This window comes from Patagioenas fasciata, chromosome 9 (assembly GCF_037038585.1).
Source record: "Patagioenas fasciata isolate bPatFas1 chromosome 9, bPatFas1.hap1, whole genome shotgun sequence".
Classification (NCBI taxonomy): domain Eukaryota; kingdom Metazoa; phylum Chordata; class Aves; order Columbiformes; family Columbidae; genus Patagioenas; species Patagioenas fasciata.
The window spans coordinates 29,590,769-29,610,461 of NC_092528.1; the positions used below are offsets into that span (position 1 = coordinate 29,590,769).

The 19,693-nt window shown below is 46.1% G+C and overlaps 1 protein-coding gene across 1 annotated transcript in view; it reads left to right on the forward strand.

Moving 5' to 3' along the window:
• The window catches only part of PPM1L (protein phosphatase, Mg2+/Mn2+ dependent 1L), a 90,631-nt gene that overhangs the window by 63,544 nt on the left and 7,394 nt on the right, over window positions 1-19,693 (forward strand). The window contains exons 2-3 of the mRNA XM_065844361.2: window positions 2,260-2,434; window positions 15,094-15,255. Of these exons, the coding sequence (XP_065700433.1) occupies window positions 2,260-2,434; window positions 15,094-15,255 (337 nt within the window). The remainder of the gene's footprint in view (window positions 1-2,259; window positions 2,435-15,093; window positions 15,256-19,693) is intronic.

Here is a 19,693-nt window from a genome sequence, read left to right on the forward strand (position 1 = left end):
GGCTCTTGTTTGCATCCTCGTTTTTCACGGGGTGGTGGAGCTGCTGAACGCTCGCTGTCTTCATTAACACGTTGTGTCACAGCGCATTCGGCTCACTTCTCTTTACACGTGTGCCCACGGAGGTGTTTGCTGTGGGGAAAACCTCGATTTCAAAGGCTGAGCAGGTTGGTGTAGCCAGACTATGGGATGCACTGAGCTGTAGTAGCCTGCAAAACGTGATTAAATGAGCAGGGACGCAACTGTCCCCTATGGATGTGGTGGTTTTCCACCCAAAAATACTCCATTCTGTGCTGAAAGCCTTTCCGAAATCACCCAATATAACTCTGTAAGACTCATCATCAAGCCACCGCTTGGATTCTGAAGTAACTTCATAAAGAAGCCTTTAATTAACCATTTTAGACCTTTACTTCCCCGCTTACAAAGACGCTCCCATAAGGATGCACTTCAGAAACACGGGGCAAATTTTAGCAGGCAGTGAGCGTGATTTATAGAAAATGACTTTGGATATATGTTTGTCATCAATTAAAAGATGTGGGCAGATTCAGTAGTTAGGGAAGGATGCTGGTGGCTTTTGAGGTTCAGTTTACTGATTTCCTGATTTCAAGATTTCCTGATGTGATTTTTATGTATAGGGTTTTTTTTTAGTGAATAGAGATATATATGATTGTTCCAGAATAAACTCTCCAAGTATATTTCATTGTATGTAGATATTTTAAAATTCATCCTATATATATGAAATACTAGTTTTCCATGGTAGGGTGAAATACCCTAAAGTCACTTAAGGTATTAAAGTCAATCCTTAATTTAATTTGGAGAAGGGTGCTTCAGCCTGAAAACGGATTAACGGAGGATGCTGCAGTTTCAACTTCATAAAATAAATTGATACTTCCGTGCCAGAAAATAGGAGGTTTTTGTGGCTCTTGGTCTTTGCTTGGGCTGCAAGATCTTTGGGATGGGATGGGATGGGATGGGATGGGATGGGATGGGATGGGATGGGATGGGATGGGATGGGATGGGATGGGTATTTTTCCTTACATGTTTACAGCCAGTACTATACAAATACTTGACTAGCACAGACATATTTCCAAAATTGAATATATATAGATTCTTCTTTTGTTTTCTGCTCTTTCAAATTGCAACCGTAGGGAAAAGACAAAAATAACCTCCATTCCCCCAGAGTGAAACCTCTTCTCAACAGAAGCATTAAATACAAACTACTGAACTCGGACTAAAATAATTAGAATACAGTGTATTTTTGGCTTTCCCTTGGACGCCAGCCGCTATTAAAATGTAACATTGACCATGCTGCACTGATGTGGAGCCTTAGTTTGGTTTTCCTGGAGTAATTTCATTTGTCTCACATGGCTCAGCTTGCAGAAAGATGGAACACAACTTTGGTGAGATTCTAACGTTGAGATTTAAGCACAAATTGACTTTGGAAAACTAAATATAAACCTAGATAGAGCCTGTTGCTGAGTAGAGGTAACTTAGGCTCAGTTCTTGGCCTGAAATAATATAACCTTGTTATCATTATTTTTCTCTTTCGTCCCGAGGTTGGCAGGAAAGCTGGAGCAACAGCCTTTGCTATTATCCATCTTCCTTTGCTATTATCCATCTTCCTTTGCCATTATCCATCTTCCTTTGCCATGCCAAAACCAGACTTCCTATTCCAGTGGGAGTGTAATATTCCCAGGACAGGGATGCTGGTGCTTAAAAACCAGAAGGCTGCTTTGTGTTTGGCTCTGTGGCCGGGATATGGGGACAACACCACTCCAGAGACACACGCTCTTAGTATTTCCTACCATGGACATTATTGCACAAGGCTCCATGAGATCAGCACAACTATGCCACCTTGTGTTAATTTCTGTTCCCTTGTGGCCTTCAGCAGTCAGAGAAAAGAATTTAGAAGAATTTTCTGGGTGTGGATGTGCGTGTATATATATATATATATATATATGTCATTTTTAATGTTCTTAAAGCTTCACTTCTCTCCCTGTCCAAGCCCAGTTATGTATCAACAGCAGGTGAAGCGATTCCACTCTGTCACTTCGTACTTTAGAATAAAGGCATTATATTTCATAGTTATATTTTCCCAATTGTTAATGATGAAGAAGCACCAAGGAGTTACTAATGTGAAGAGTGGTTTTTTGTGAAGAGTTACATTTGAGGATGCTTTAGATTAAACAGAATGTCATGGATATGCATAAAGCTTTTCAAAAGGAAGTGTATTAATGAAACCTTTCCCTCTTTTCTGCACAGTCGGCAGCAGAATACGTGAAGTCCCGCCTGCCCGAAGTGCTCAAACAACACCTGCAAGACTACGAGAAGGACAAAGAGAACAGTGTGCTGTCCTACCAGACCATCCTGGAACAGCAGATTCTATCCATCGACCGAGAAATGCTGGAGAAATTGACTGTATCCTACGATGAAGCAGGTACATGTGTGTTTCTTTGAAAGTTACATTTTGCTAAGCAAAAAATGCTCGCTTGCTTTCTCTCAAATACTAATGCTTGTGCTGGCAAATTGCACTTTGTCCTCAGAGGTAAGAGGGGGCTCAGTGAAATGTTTCTTTCTCCTAAAATCAAGTTGAGACAGAAGCTTTTCCACTTCAGTGATTGAACACTAACTGAAAGGACGGTTGTTTTTCTAGCGCTGCTTTGGCCTTTGTAATGCACCGATGTTGATTGATCTGGCCCTACCTCTTTATTGTGCTGCAACCTGGTTTCTGCTGCTTTCTCCGTCACCGATAATTTGGTTTTGGGCTCACTGAGCTAAGAGTGTGATGCGTCCTCACAGAATCTGATTTTTAAACGTGACACGATGCCCACGGATAGCCAAAACCAGGCAACGTGTGGAGTGCTGGGGGGATTTTAGCAGTGCGGTGACAGCGGGGTTCAGTTTTGATATTTAGGTCTTAATAATGTGGAGGTTTTCTTAGTTGTAGCTGATACTTTAAACTGCTCGGGGCTGAGAGCTGCAACACACCGTCTCCTTTCATCCTCAGCCCTACCAACCAGCCTCGGGCAGCCTTGTACTACAGAAACAGTTTATACTTAGTATGTCCCCATTTCTGGGTTTCTCTTAGTCCCTGGTGGCACTTTGTTGTCCCATCTTTCCCCTGACTGTATCTGGCACCATGGTGCCCTTGGGGAACTGAGCTGAACTCAGCTCCAGCTTTTCCTCCCAGCTGTTTTAGGCAGAAGCCTCAAACCCAGACCTGGTTTTTCATGCTGTTGAGGTTGTGTTTGCCGGACACCAACCCAAACGGATCCCTCTCCTATTCGCTTAGGTGGCACCCTGCTAAAATTAATGTCGTCTGAGTTTCTCATCTCAGCTCTGGAAAAGCAAGCACTGACCAGCTGGTGTTATTTCGTCCTCTTTGTACTTTGCCGCAGTCCCCTGAAGTGGTTAAAATGCTCAAACTACTTATCAGCTTTGTTCAGACTCCCACTCAGACTCCCACTCACTAGCGAGACGATTCTCTTAAGCTACTTTGATCTCAAAGGCGCCCGAGCAACTTAAAATGCCATTCACAGACTGTGTGCTCAGGGTACTCACAGCGCTGGGAGCTTTAGGAACTTCAAGTAATTACAATGCTCTGTTACTTTATCAATTATATTCTAAATAAGCCTGATTCTCTTAAACTGCTTTGATCTTTAATGCTCTGGACCCCTGTACGGTGCCGTTTGCAGGTACACGTGTCACGTACTGAAGGAGCTCAAAGTCGTGTGAGTTCTCAAAGGACAACAAGATTAAAACTGCTTGAAACCCATATTTGGGGATTTATATAATGCACTGAAACAATCATGTAGAAATGAGAGGCTACATAAATAACTAGTTTAGAAAAGTCCCAGCGTATACACACGTTCAAAACAGAGACAGAGCACAGCTTGCTGTAAATAAAAAGCTGGAATTTCAGCTTCACAACTGGGTAGAGACACCTCCGGAGATTAAAACACCGCGAAGGAGCCCACTCGTCATTCTAATCATGTCACTTGTTTGCTACAAAAGCGGAAATGGTGCTACCTGCTCTTGAAGTAAGATCTGATTGTGAGCAAAGCTCAGAAAATGGGCAGTTAAATACAACTGCAGCAGCTGTTGGCGATCCCAACCGCTCCAGCTATTCAGCGCTCGAGCAGTTGTGTTGGTGATATTTTCCTTTATTAGTGTTCTTCTGTACCGAAGTCAATTTAATGAGAAGATGGAGCTGCTGGTGGTACGTACCAAACGAAGAAAGCAATCTTGAAAAATCAGAATGAGGAAAATAAAAGTGATTGTGATGTAAGGGGAAAATACAACTTTGTCTGGCAGGAGGCTACGTGAGACATCAACCAAACCCAGCCCGGAGAGCATGGCCAAGGGTTTCATTTCTGTGATCGTCTGCAGTTGGAATCCTCCGTGTCAGCCAGGGAAACTAGAAATGTAGATGTTTAAGGTGCGTGATACAAGGGGTCAGTAGATCCATGTGGGGAGGCACTTCCACAGCAAGGGAGCAGAACTTTTCCATCCCCAAAACCTTCCCCATCCCTCCTGGAAAGGCCTTTTCTGAGGATTTGCAGGGTGCTGACCCACAGGTAACGCCCCTCACCCCGGGGATGTCTCCCAAAATTGGGCAGAATTCAGCTGCATCTGTTTGCCAGAATAAAACAGAACTGCACTAAAATGGTTTGGGCTTCCAGGACACTTCTGAGTGTTCATTTGGCCTTTCTAGCAACGTGCAGTATTAACAATGTGGAGCTTCCATGAACTCAGCATCCTCCGGTCTTCTTCTTGTAAATCTTTCCCGTTAGGAACTCAGTGTATCAGAGCTACCAAATAAAATGAGTTCATCTAAAAATAGTCAAATGTTGACAAGATCTTTAGTGAAGTTTGACTAAGGAAGCTTTAGAAAATGAAAGCAGGCCAAAAGTGACAGATGGGTACAAATCCCCTCGTAATCTTTAAATCCCTTAGTTTAAAAAGTGGCATTCTTGACTAGCTAAGGCTGGGTTAATTTTGTGCAAGAGTATTTTTTTCGCTGCTAAAGTTTTATTGGATGTTAATCCTATTCCTTCGATTTGTAGCATCTCCAAACATCAGGGGTAGTCGGTGACTACTCTGCGCAAATACAAGTTTTGGATATTTAAAGGCAGTTTGCATTTAACTCTGGTGTGCCAGGTGGAGGTTCTGGTGGGTTTTGTACTGCAGTCGAAGGGTTTTTCTTTAATGGATGGTCCCTCTCCGTTTCATTATTGTGCGACAAAACAGATTAATTTCATTTTTCCCCACAGTCATGAGAGATATTGATATTTAGGCACTGCATCCAGAGCCAGGTGTCAGCTCCAAATGTGTTTTCTTAGTGAATATTTGCCAGGGTTCCCTGCGTTTCCTGGAGCCACCTGCAAGGACAAGGGGTGGCTGGTCCTCTATGTGTGTCCCCCCCGGGGGTGACCAAAAGCTCACGGCTGGACGCTGCACCCTCTCCCTACGGGTGTAATTTGCTTTAGATTTCATTTGAAAACCTTTAGATTCGGTTGATGTGCACCATTCCTCGAGACACTCGCTCTCAGCACCGCGGTGTTTCTTACAGCAAGGTTTTCTGCTGGCGGTCCACATCCCAAATTGCCTGAATACGCTGATTCTAGCAACAAAATTTGGGGTCTGCTGAGATAACAGACTGGACCTGAGGAAGGAATTGTTGGCCCTGAGGGTGGTGAGGGTGCTTGGCCAGAGAGGTGGTGGATGAACCATCCCTGGAGACATCCCAGGCCAGGCTGGACGGGGCTCTGAGCAACCTGAGCTGGTGAAGATGTCCCTGCTCATGGCAGGGGGGAACTGGGGGAGCTGGGAAGGTCCCTTCAACCCAAACCATTGTGTGATTCTATGATAAAATATAGCTGTTAGCCCCAAGACACACTGTCCTCTGTCTCTGGATGAGATGGGGTTTGTGCTTTTTAGTAGGTAATGAATAGATAAGGAATTAAACCGAGTATATTTCTCTGCTTTGCAGAAGACCAGCTCTGAGCGTAAACCCAAGGCTCAGACCCTCATCCCAGCTGCAGGACTGCGACCTCATGTAGATCCAGTCCCGTGAGCATTTGCTGTTTCGGACAAAAGTACAGAAAAGCAAAAATACCCAAGGTTAAACTTCAGTCCAAGAGGTTGGCAAATCCATCGGCTTCACACAAATGCCCGTGGTAGTGTGGTCGCACTGGGAAAACATTAAATTAATCATCGAGGGGCTGATGCTGCTCCTCTTTCAATTACCGTGCTCCCTTTCAGGCAGTACAGGCAGGTGTTTCCCCCCAGAGAAAGCAGAGAGAAAATTAAAGCAGTAAGATTGCATTGGAAATATATCCTATAATTTGGGATAACAAATACTTGGCTGGGGAACATCGTTTTTTGCCCACTGCAAAGAGCTTTCCCAGGTAAAGTCATCATTATGTTGCATCGCGGTGAAGATGAAATAAGAGAACGTTGCTGTGATGTTTATCCCAAGGTGGCTCATGCTCAGCAGTAACCCTGCTGCCAAATGTGAAATGACTCGAGCCTAAAAAATGGTTGGAAAGCTTTACACAAGTTTTTAGGAGGGATGTAAAGAGCAGGGAGGAAAGCCATGCACTAAATGTGATTAAAAACAAGAGTTGCGAAGCAGTGGGTTGCACAGAATATGTGAGGACAAAACCAGGAGAGCTGTAAAGCTGTGAGGAAGAGCCAGAAATTATGTCTTTTTTTTGAGGAAAAAGCACATACAGGTGAGTGATGCTCCTAGTAAATGTTGTGTTTCTAGGCTGGCTTTTTGTGTGCCATGGGGAGCTCCCCTTGGCAGGATGGAGCACTCCATACATTTATTTTCCGGTTTGTCACAGTCGCGTTGACACAGCCAGAGGCTTCATTCTGCAGCAAAGGCAAAGGCAGAGCGCTCTGCGGGCTTTCTGTCCCGCTCAGGTTCCGTTTTTAAATGATTTTGTAGGTATTTGATCTCAAGAACGTGCTTCGAAACAACTCCCTTCTCTGCCCCTTGGTTGCTGCAGTGAGAACTTGGCGTCGCGCTTTTTCCAGAGAATACAGCAGGGAGTTTTACTCTTTATAGCCAGATAATTACCTCTGAATCTGTCTAATCTCTGCCTTATGCCCGGTGTTTCTTCGGCATATTTAATTTATCGTACACATTAAAGCTACGTGTTAAACTCGGTCACTGCTCTGTTTTTCTGCAGAGAACCAGCACCTGGAGCAGAAATCCCGGGCACTCACCAGGGGCAGAGTTTCTCTCTCTTACTTTTCAATATCTGCATTATCAACATCAAACTCTGGCCAACTTTCCTAGAGCTCCTTGATGGTCAGTGGGAAGAACCCGGAATTTCTGCTGTGATTCGTGGGTTTATTTTCAGCATTTCCTTCAGTGTGTGAAGAGCCGTATCCTAACGGCACCGCTCTTTTCTGTTGCCTGTGAATTAGCTTTTGCTCACTGATAAAATACCAGTCGGCAGCTTAGTTAGGAGCTGAGCGCCAGCCTAAGGGTCTCTATGTGTAGACATAAAACCATTTAAAGTACATTTAGGATGTAGCTTCAGTGCAAACCATACAACACTCTAATTCCCCACATTGTGGTCTTCCAGCCTCCTATAACATTGGCAGTGTTTGTAAACAGCAGGCATGGATTCCAGCCAGCCCAAGCGTGTTGCATTCTTTTCCTCCGTTAAAATACACTTTTATTATTCCCATAATTATAACCTTTCAGCAGAAGCTGGGAGCAGAAGTAGCGCTGTGACAGGTGCCTGCTTGCCTGTGAAATATTCTTCACTTCCCCATCAATTTCTGAAGTGGGTATTTAACTATTTAAATTCGTCAGCTAGCAGTCAGATTTCGGAACCATCGTAAATGCCAGCAGTACTTGATTCAGGGTATTTGGTAAATGCATTTGGTAAAACCACAGATATATATATTTTTCTATACCTGCCAAAACTTCCGTAGGTTCAGTGCTGACTCCACAGGGCTGTATCAGTACATTAGGGATGTTTTTTGATCAATCACATGAAGCATTTTGTTCCTACTCAAGCATTTGTAACTATTTTCAGTCTTACCGTATACATGCCACGTACTCTTCCCTTTCCTGTTTATACCTTCGTAGTAATTTACAAAATTAATTTAAAGTTCCACCCTTACCGAAGTCACACAGAAAGAGAAGGAACCAACGCATCCCTGCAGAGTGCTGAGGTTCAGAAGTGTAAGAGAAAATGTTCTTTAAACATTTTAATGGTTTTTGATACTAATTATGACTAACTGACCATTTTCTTTCTGGGTACTTGTCCATTCTGTCTGTAAAGCATCTTAAATGCAAACTTATTTTTGGGTTCTGACTTAATTCAGTCAGAAATTGCGGTGGAATTGGGTCAGGTTTGTGCCCAGGGCAGGAGTTTGGTGTCTCCTGCATTTGGGAAAAGTTGCTTTTTAAAGGGTTTTAAAGGGTTTGTTTTTCCTGTGAGCTGATCGCCACCTTCCATTTGTATCTTTGGCCTAATGGAAGACTTTAAAAGTATGTAAGCTCTGGAGATTTAAAACCACTATTTGAGGTTTATTTTGCATAAGTGTTTGTTAGATTTCATTTGAAAACCTTTAGATTCAGTTGACGTGCACCATCGTTGGAGATGGCCCCGTCAGCACCCTGTTCTTCCTCAATCAGGTGCGTGTATGAATTTATCTCTTTATTATTATTATTATTTATTTAAAAGATAGTAGACAGAGATGGCATTTGAAGACACAGCTTGCTGGAAATCCAGCGTAGGCGGCTAGAGCATCACTTCCAGAAATGCATCCATCCTGGTGGAGGTTTGGCGCTCGCTGATGGACACAGAGATAAATACCTGAGGGATCTGCCGCGAAGGCAGCGAAGTTTGCTCTGCCTACAAACCTGACAGACCCTTTGGAGATCCTGATTCCATTTCCCTGCATCATTACCCGGACAAGCATCAACAGCATCGTTGCGGGCGGGTGGAGCGGCACGAAACCATCACCACGTACACCTTTGCAAAACCCTTCATTACACCGGCGATTGCTAAATTTCAGTCTTCAAATGAGTATCTCCAGTCTCGCTGCTCCTACTTTTGCCGTACCTCATGTAAAAGCTAATATTTGGGATCGTTTGAAGACATTTGAATAGAAGAATCATTGAGAAGAAGATATATCACAATAACAAGAACATGCACAGGATTTATGATCTAAGGGTGCTGCTACCCTTGTGCTCTCCTCATTTGCAGCAGCGTTCAGCTCATGCTAAGCCTGGCTTTGCATGCAGAACAGCTTTGCATGCACAAGAGCTTTGCACACACACCGCCTTGCACGCCACAATCCATCACTGTTCGCCTTTCCCATTCTTTCCTGGGCTTTGAATTATACATGGGGAGATGTGGGAGGAAAAAAGCAGCAAGAACAAAAGGAAGCTTTCTGTTCTGTTTCTTAAAAACATGATCCATGATCTGTAACAAGCCATTAAGGTAAAGAAGCTGGTCATAAACAAGCAAAAACTGGCTCTTCCTCATGCTATAATGCATTTCTAACCGTGGGGTTTGGGATATCGGTCCGTTTTGCTCCCTCCCTGTGGGTTTTCCAGGCAGCTCTGGGATCACGGGCTCAGCCGCTGTCTGCCAGCAGTTTGGGTGCATCCATGGAAAGGTCTGGGCTCCGGCTGCCTGTTGGATTTGCTGATCTCATACCAATTTTCCCCCAAACTGTGCTGTTTTCACCCAGCCACATACCAGGAGGTGATTGCCAAGGTGGCACCTGTACCCCCCCAAAAGACGGACGTTCAAATGTTTCGCGTTTGCAGACGGGCACTCTGGTGACTTCTTCTGTTGATAAAGCAGTTTAGTGATGGAAATTAAACTAAGGATTTCAAGTGATATCAGTGCGTTTCTAAGAACGTCATGTTTCTTTGAATGAAACGTGATCCTCTGCTGCTCCGTTTCATCGTTGCTTATCTCGTAGATAAGCAGCGGGCAATTAGATTTATGGCTTTGGATAAGAATTAGCGGTTCACTTGGAGGGCGCACGGAGGCGGCGTTTCATGATCTTGATGGGTCTCACACCACTTGTTACTCATATTTCTGCTGACCAGGAAGCAAAAGACTCCTTTACCCTCCCTCACATACTTAGTTACAGTGTTTTTCACAATCTTGCCTATTCCATGGATATAATCAAAGTTTTATTTGCATTGTCTGGGGGGTATGTGCAGAGCATGTAAAGCAGAAATTCAGGAGACACGTGGCTGGTCTCGGCAGGAGAAGCTGAGGCAGATGGGCACAGGGGACAGCTGTATTAATGATAAAAACCTCACATATCTGCCCCCCAAACTGCTGGAGTCTTATTATTTAGGATTTAAAGTCCCTGTAAGGCAAGTGGAAATGAATGGCATTCGAAAGAAGCTGCATGCAGTGTGAGCCGCTGGTGGAGAGTAAATATAAATCTATGGGGTTTTTTATGCCACTTTTTGCACTATTCTGAGTAATCCTGTTTCCTTCTGGAGATTACCCAAGCTCAAAAATACTAGTTCTTAATTATTGTGTGAATTCAAGCGTGAGCACTGTGGAAAAAAAGATGAGAAGGGGATTTTTGAGTTGGTTTTTGTTCGTTTTTTCGTCAGTCCAGCCAAGTAAGGACTGAATTCCTTGACCTGCAATCGCTCCAGAGGTGAGATCAGACTAATTATCTATTGCGTAGACTTCTGTTTAATACAGAGGTGCTCTCACAAGCCCTACCTGTGTGGGAATTAATGTAACTTTTAGCCCCGTGGGGTTTAATGCTTTTAGGCCAGGTGCCAAGAGGACAGTGTTGGTCTCTCTGAAGTTAAGGATGATGGTCTCTGTTCCTGAGGTCATCCCATCCAAATTGGGAGATGGTCAGTGAAAGCGTTGAGATAAATATCTGCAAAACAGAGAGGCTGACCCTTTAGTGGAGAGAAGAAGAGACCTATTTGGGATGGAGAGGCAGGTGGGGAGCGTTGGAGACGTTTGGCTTTGCAGATGGAGATGCTGGAGTGAGAAGACATGAGTGAAGTCACCAGAGCAGGTCGATGGCAGAACACCCAACACGTGTTGTGCAAATGGGAAAGCAATGGTTGAAACGTAGGAGGGGGGAGTTTCGCTTCTCATTTTTGTCTGAGAAAGAGACTCTGAAGAGCCACAGAGGACTAGAAAAAGCAGTGAGAAGGCACCTGTGGGAGCTGCGTTCGTTCAGGAGGAAAAGCCTTGGCCGGGGACTTCGTAATTTAAAAGCCTGAGCTAAGGGCAGTGGGGGGGTGGGAGTTCTCATGCAGGAGGGATGGGCAGAAGTTCAGGGTCTGTGGAAGGGAAGGGGAAGGGAACAGGTTACGTGTGTTGATGGCCCGAAACCTGTGCGGTGCGAGGGACTTGGAACACAGAAGGAAAACTCGGCAAACGACAGGGGACTGCTGGAGAGAGTCCAGCGCAGCCACCAAGATGCTGAAGGGAGTGGAGCATCTCCCGTGTGAGGAAAGGCTGAGGGAGCTGGGGCTCTGGAGCTGGAGAAGAGGAGACTGAGGGGGGACTCATTCATGGGGATCAATATGGAAAGGGGGAGTGTCAGGAGGATGGAGCCAGGCTCTTCTCGGTGACAACCAATGATAGCACAAGGGGTAATGGGTTCAAACTGGAACACAAGAGGTTCCACTTAAATTTGAGAAGCAACTTCTTCCTGGTGAAGGTGTCAGAGCCTGGCCCAGGCTGCCCAGGGAGGTTGTGGAGTCTCCTTCTGTGCAGACATTCAAACCCGCCTGGACACCTTCCTGTGGAACCTCAGCTGGGTGTTCCTGCTCCATGGGGGGATTGCACTGGATGAGCTTTCCAGGTCCCTTCCAACCCCTGACATTCTGGGATTCTGTGTGATTCTTTGAAAGAGGGAACAAAGGCTTTTGAGCAGGGCCTGTCGTGGTAGGACAAGGGGTGATGGTTTTAAACTAAAAGATTCAGGCTGGCCATGAGGAAGGAATTGTTGCCCTGAGGGTGGTGAGAGCCTGGCCCAGGTTGCCCAGAGAGGTGGTGGATGAACCATCCCTGGAGACATCCCAGGCCAGGCTGGACGGGGCTCTGAGCAACCTGAGCTGGTGAAGATGTCCCTGTCATGGCAGGGGTGGCACTGGGGAGCTGGGAAGGTCCCTCCAACCCAAACCACCCTGTGATGCTGTGAACGAAGGGCTGTGGGGAGCACCTGCTGCGATTTACCACACAAGTTAAATGGAGCGGGTGAAACGAGGAAAGGGGGGGAATTTCACCCAGTTCCTCCATCCGGAGGCCAGGAGCTCTGCTCTCAGCCCCAGCTGCCCAGCGGGTGTTTGCAGCCGGGCGTCCGTGGGCTTTTTAGACACCACACACAACGCACAAGATCTCCAGCAGCCACAGGCTGAGCCGGATCACGCCTGGGCTCTCCTAACGCCTTTTGATGTATTAATCAAGTCTCCTTTGCACTCTGGTGACTTCTCCTTCTGTTGATAAAGCGGTTATCTAAAAACCGATAGAGCCGGTGCAGCCTCGACTTTTACAAGGTGCCTTGTCCGATAGTAAAATACAACACCAATAATCTCACCTGACTGGGAAAAAAAAAGGCAAATAAATGAAAAAAAACCCCAATCTCTGCAGCCAGTTTAGCACAGGTTTTAAATTTTCTGGTGATTTCCTTTGTAAACTGCTCAGCGGGGAATTATTCAGGCAGCTGCATCGAGGGACTAATATAACATGTGTTCTCAATTTTGGACCCTTTATGTTGGGAATTTTTCCATTGTGCAATTGCATTAAATCTGAGGCGGCTGACAAGAGCACCATGTTTTCTAACTCCGCACAAGGTTAAATGACTGAAATAAAAATAGATGGAAAAGAAAACAAAGTAAACTAAGTTTGCTCTCTCCCATAATGGCAGGCGGTAGGGAGGTCAGGGACTTAGGGACAGCCCAGCGTCCATCAGGGACCGTCAAACCACCCATCCTTCCCAAATCATCTTCTGCTTCACATGCTCATTCTCTTTCATTCACACAGATCGTAGAACCAAGAAGACTGTGTTCAGAGTTATTATTTCTATATAAGTCGTGGTAATAATGACTCTATTTGGGAAGCATTTTACTTCCTGAGTGCCGGGGCTCTAGGATGTTATTCACGGTGTTTTCCTTACTAGGAAATGTATGATTTTTACTCCTGCCTGTAGGAAAAATACCTGCTGGGCTGGGGTCAGAGAGGGGGATGCAACCTGGGGGGGTCCCTGAATTCACAGACCGTGTATCAGCTGGAGGTGAAGCCGCAGCTCAGGTCTTCACAGCGATTTATCCACCACTTGGCTGGTGGATCCCGGAGGTTTGTTTTGCAGCCTCGTGGGTCCCGCTCCCTCCGGAGCCGGTTTTGGTTCTATATTCCATATTCTTTCACTTCTGCCCCCGTTTCACCTCTCATGGGTTTTGTTTTCAACCCGCATTGCAAAGGCGGCTGTTGCTTTTCTCTCCGAAGTTTGGACCGAATGTCAGAGCCGCTCCAGCACACACCAGCCCTCTGGTCTCCCGCACGTTGTCCTGCTGGAATGTTCCTTAAGGAAAGTTTCCTAAATAACACCAAGGGAGGCTGCTGTTTGTTGCTATGATGTTCTTATGGATGAAGCAGAGCTTTCTGCATTGCGCAGTTACTGACTTCTGTTCAGGTAGAGAACGAGGTGACCTCGAATGCTAAATCTCATTTTGTTGTGCTGAAATGATCAGCTGCACCCCACTACGGTGCTTTGTACCCTCCTTATTTCGCTGTCTTTGTGGTTTGGATACTGGTATTTTAACAACAAAGTCCTCTGGGGTTCCATCCATTTAGATCTGCAATGTGTCAGTCAATTGCAAAAAATAATACATATATATAAAATACATATATATGCCTGTTTTGCAAAAAAAATAGCCCTAGTTTAGAGCTGGGAAAGACAGACCATTAAGTTAAAAATAAATCTTCAGAACACAGCGCATCTAAACACAACTTGTTTATTACTGGCTATTTTATTTATACCAGTCATGGGATATTCAACTACTGACATGGAAACAGCAAAGCGTAGTTTTCAACTCTGGAGTTAGACAAGCGCCAGCCTGGAATATTTAACTTTCAGACCACAGAACAGTGATTTATACCCTAATACCCTATACCCTAATACACTAATACAGCTGCCCAGGAGCAAATGCAGGGGGGAGATGCTGGAATGCCCCGTTGCCAGTAATATTCATTAAAACCGTGTCTGATTAAAACACCCGAGCAGCGACGTGTTGCTTTGTCTACTTAAAAGGAAAAGAAAGCCATGCAGTTCATTTTATTGACTGGCGAAGGGGACTGGAGTTGCCTTTTGTCACCATTCTAAGAGCGCTGTGCAATCTCAACTGAGCGCCAGGCACGTTCCCTTTTCATGTTCATGTTGGTGTAGATCTGCAAACTTGCCTGTTCTAAAATATCAATGGAATTGTGGCATGTGGCCCAAAGACCATGCAAGGAATAGTTGGAGTTTTTAGGAACACAGTTTGCACGAGCTGGAAGGGGAAAATACAGGAACGGCGCGGTGTTAGTGGGGTCTGCTTTGCTCAAATTCGTTCCATTCCACATCAGTTAAATGAGGAAAATTTCTGTGTATTTAAAGATTGAGTAAAAATGCCAAATCTTTTCCTCTTTTCAACACAAAAACCTAAAAAATGGGATCTCAGTTGTTGAGGGGAACAAGTTCTGATGTATTCACACAGGGTCCCCTGCAGCAGTTTTGGTTCATGGAGCAGCGACCCGGCTCTGGGGCTGTTTGTACCTGTTCATCACTGTCCTTGGCCATTAGGAAAAGGAGAGTGGGAACCACTCCTCCCACCTCAGCCCCTCTCTGTCCTTATTAATGAAAAGAACATTTTCCTGCTAATCATTTTTTTCCCCACCTGCACAGAAGACCAAAAAGTTTGGGGTCCAAACTTTGCTGTCCCTTATTGTGCCGGTCTGTGTGGCAGCAACCGGAGAAAACTTGCAGTATAATCGCAAATGCATATGTATGTATAAATATATACCCTGCCATATATTAATATTTGTCTTGCCTCACATTCCCTTCTATTTTTTCCAGGCACAACGTGTCTGATCGCGCTGTTGTCGGACAAGGAACTGACGGTGGCCAACGTTGGCGATTCGCGAGGAGTCCTGTGTGACAAGGACGGCAACGCCATCCCCCTGTCCCACGACCACAAGCCCTACCAGCTGAAAGAGAGGAAGAGGATTAAAAGAGCCGGTGAGTCGTTAACATTTTACCTTTGGATTGAAGGTTCATCTTTTTTCTCTGTCAATAATATAGACTTTTCCCCCGGGGGAGGCTGAAAAGAACCAGGCTGAGGCATCAGCAGATCAAACCTTCCATTATTAATACAGCACTTTTCAGTGGTGCAGACAGAGAAATGGGAGCAGATTGACCTGTCCCTTAATGAGGTGGTGTGGGAGGAAGAAGAGCGGCCTTCATCGTCACCGACCGGTGACCGTCCCCTCCAGCTCCCTTGTGATCTCTGCAGGGAGAAGATTAATGAGCAGGAGCCGCAGCGTTAGAGGCTTCGTCACACCCAAGCGTATCAGCGGCCTTTATGCGAGAGGCTGGGTTTGAATTTAGTTCCTAAAATAAGCAGAGTGTGACTCTAATTCATCCAAGCTGCTTTTTGTTCCCATATAGTCGCTGCTAACGAGCACAAACATGTAAACTGTAGCAAGAGCTTAGGGAAAGAATATAAGAAGCAGAAACCTTTCTGCAATAAATCCTTCTCGCTTTCATCACTTGTCAGTTTAGGGACCTCCTGGGCTACAAGTTACATTTGGATCAGCAATTTTAATAGCCAGTTCTCCATGAATTTGTCAAATTCTCTTTTGAACCCACTCCTGGTTTGGCTCCCCGCGGCAGCACATTATTTGATGAAGGAGAAAAGGTTCCTGTTTGTGTTAAACCCACCGATGCGCGTTGCCCCCAGAGACAGCGCCGCCTCCAACTCTTTGTCTGCAAAGTGCAAATAACAAGTTTTTCCCTGAATGTAAAACAATCTTTAAAGCTGCGGTTTATCAATACGCCCCCAGCAGCCTAAACGCCTGTACGCACAACGTGCCTGTTCCTCTCCGTTTGCTTTCGGCGTCAGAGCAGCGGGGATCCCTGCGCTGCCACGCACAGCATGGACGTTCCCCAAAGGGGAAGAGAAAATATTAATATACAGACCCTAAGCAAAAGGAACAGGAACATCTCAGTCTCACTTCGCTTCAACTCTGTACTTGGGAGAGGTGTTATTTAAATCCAGAGAAGAGCAACAAGACTGGGGAAGGGACTTGAGCACAAGCCCTATGGGGAGAGGCTGAGGGAGCTGGGCTTGTTCAGTCTGGAGCAGAGGAGGCTTAGAGGTGAGCTCAGCACTCTCTAGAACGACCTGAAGGGCAGTTCTAGCCAGGTGGGGATTGGGCTCTTCTCCCAGGCAGTCAGCAATAGGACAAGGGGGCATGGGCTTCAACTCTGCCAGGGGAAATTGAGGCTGGAGATGGGAAAGCAATTCTGTGCAGAGAGAGTGGTCAGCATTGGAATGGCTGCCCAGGGAGGTGCTGGACTCACCGGCCATGGAGGTTTGTAAACTGAGATTGGCCATGGCACTTAGTGCCATGATCTGGTCAATGGACTGGAGTTGGACCAAGGGTTGGACTGGATGATCTCTGAGGGCTTTTCCAACCCAGTCCATTCTGGGATTCTGTAAAATCGCTTCCCTCGTAGCCACATCCAGGGCCACTGTGCAGTTGTTCACTTAAAGGCAGCCTGCACATAGGAGAAAACAAAGAAAAAATTGGGGTATTTCTTTTGGTGTAGAAATGAGTCTTTATAACAGCAACGTGAAAAAGGAACCTGGACTTTTTGCAGGGATTTTCAACTTTGGAGAAATTATTTTAATAAGTTAAAATGATAACTTTGTGCAGCTAAACAAGAAATATTCTGTCTAGCGTGGAGACTTAATGAATTCCCTTCTCTGTTACCCGTTGCCCCACTGGATTATCATGAGTGATGTGGCCTCATAGCCCAGTTCAAAACATACATCCCAGTTTATAGGACTGATGGATACTTTTACATATGGAAACATCCTTCTTTACACACAGTAAGTGTAAAATGGAAGCAAAATACTCGAACTGAACTACATTGCTCCTGTGACAAAAGCACCTGACTTTTTTCCACCATCTGGATACTTTCTTATGTAGAACTGAAGAAAACGACAATAACCACATCGTTACGTTACATTTCGGTTTTCCAGCTGTGCATCACACCATCAAGCCAGTGCCCCGTAGATAAAGTGACAGCACATTTGTGTTCGTAGGATTATATTTCATTTCAAAGTGAAATCCGTATAGCCACGGTTGAGAAAATACCCTTCAATCCTCGGTTTGATATAAATCAATTGGAGGCAGCCTGAAACGGCGGCTCAAAGAAAAGCGGGACTTGGCCTTTGCGTTTCAGCGGGGCGTTAACATCGAGGTGACAAGTCTAAACTAATCCGTCATTTTTTGCTGCCGGGGTGGACGTTAAGGAGGTTTCTGCTGTCAGCCATCGGTGGATGGGGAATAAATTCAGCCCCTCTCTTTTTCCCCATTCCCAGTAACTGTGTACAAAGTCTTAGTCAACCCACAGCCTGAAAAAAAATGTCCATTTATCAGTGTGACGTGACGGGAGCAGCTCAAGGCCCAGGAGCCAGCGCTCATGTTTCTCATGAGAATCCCTGCAGCGCAGCGAGAGGTCATGGGTCCCCAAACCTGCAGCAAATTGAATCAGAATCCCAGAATCCCCGGTTGGAAGGGACCACAAGGATCATCTGGTCCAGCCTTTCTTGGCAAAAGGTCCAGATGAGCTGGTCCGGCTGAATCTTACAAGTGCCCAGTGCTAGGAAATCCACCACTTCCCTGGGGATATTGTCCCAATGGCTGATTGTTCTTGTCATGAGGTATTTCCCTCTTGTGTCCCATTGGAATGTCCCCAGGAGTGACTTGGACCCGTTGCCCCACGTCTTTTCCACGTGACCCGTTGTAACAAGGGAGAAAGGGACCTGGGGGTCCTGGGGACAGCAGGGTGACCATGAGCCAGCACTGGGCCCTTGTGGCCAGGAAGGCCAATGGTACCTGGGGTGGGTTAGAAGGGGGTGGTCAGTAGGTCAGAGAGGTTCTCCTGCCCCTCTGCTCTGCCCTGGGGAGACCACACCTGGAATATTGTGTCCAGTTGTGGCCCCTCAGCTCCAGAAGGACAGGGAACTGCTGGAGAGAGTCCAGCGCAGCCACCAAGATGCTGAAGGGAGTGGAGCATCTCCCGTGTGAGGAAAGGCTGAGGGAGCTGGGGCTCTGGAGCTGGAGAAGAGGAGCCTGAGGGGTGACCTCATTAATGCTTACAGATATATAAAGGGTGAGTGTCAGGAGGATGGAGCCAGGCTCTTCTCGGTGACAACCAATGATAGGACAAAGGGTAATGGCTGCAAACTGGAACACAGGAGGTTCCATTTAAATATGAGATTAAACTTCTTCATGGTGAGGGTGTCAGAGCCTGGCCCAGGCTGCCCAGGGAGTTGTGGAGTCTCCTTCTCTGCAGACATTCAAACCCGCCTGGACACCTTGCTGTGGAACCTCAGCTGGGTGTTCCTGCTCCATGGGGGGATTGCACTGGATGAGCTTTCCAGGTCCCTTCCAATCCCTGACATTCTGGGATTCTGGGATTCTGTCTCCATCTTCTCCATCGCCACCCTTTACACACATGGTGCTGAGGTCTCCCCTCAGCCTCTTTTCTTGAACCAGCCCAGTTCTCTCAGCTCACACAGCAGTTTCCCAGTCCTTGGACCATCTTTACAGCCCTTCTCTGGGCCCCCTCCAGCCTGTCCACGTCTTTTTTGTGTGGCGGGGACCAAAATCAAACACCATATTCCAGGTGTCATCCCACCACTCTAACCCGCTCCTGTGGGACGTGGGCTGCACGTCCTGCCACACGAGGATGCTGGTTTCCCAGGAAACACAAGGAATCTCCTTCTGATCGGCAGCTTGAGCGATGTAGAAATTATAGTATCAGGGTAAGACGCTGGCCTTGAAACAGCTGTGGTTTGGGTTTGCGAAGAATCACTTGGTTGCAGAGCCATAAGGTGATTGTCACTGATAGGAACATAATCCTCTGAGCTTCGCTCTCACTAACGTGCAAAATGTTTGTGCGGTTGCTAAAAAGCTTCTGTTTCTTTAATGCCTTTTCTTCTCCGGTGACAGCCAGTGCTGCAGAATGTTTGCTTTCCCATCAGCTCTTTCATGTATTCTTTATGATCAGCTTTCTAAAACTATTAGAAGTGCCAGCAGACACTTCAGCAAACCACAGGAATTCAGCTCGTGCTGTTGGCATTTCCAGGTGCCTCCGAAAAGTCACTTTATGTGCGTAAGCACAGCCCATGCAGATGGGAGCAGCAGCCGCCTCCTCGGCAGGAACAGTGACGGACGCGGGCATCGCTGTCCTCTAATTGTGTGTAAAATATCCACTTAAAACTGCCTCTTCTTAATTGCATTTTGCTTCCCCTGTCATCCCGATACGTACACGTGGTTACACTGCACTTACCATGGGCCTCATCGCTGTGTGACATCCAGCCCAGGCACCCTCAGAACCTTCGGCAGCAGCTGAACGAGGTTTCTGCTGGTCTTGAGCTTTA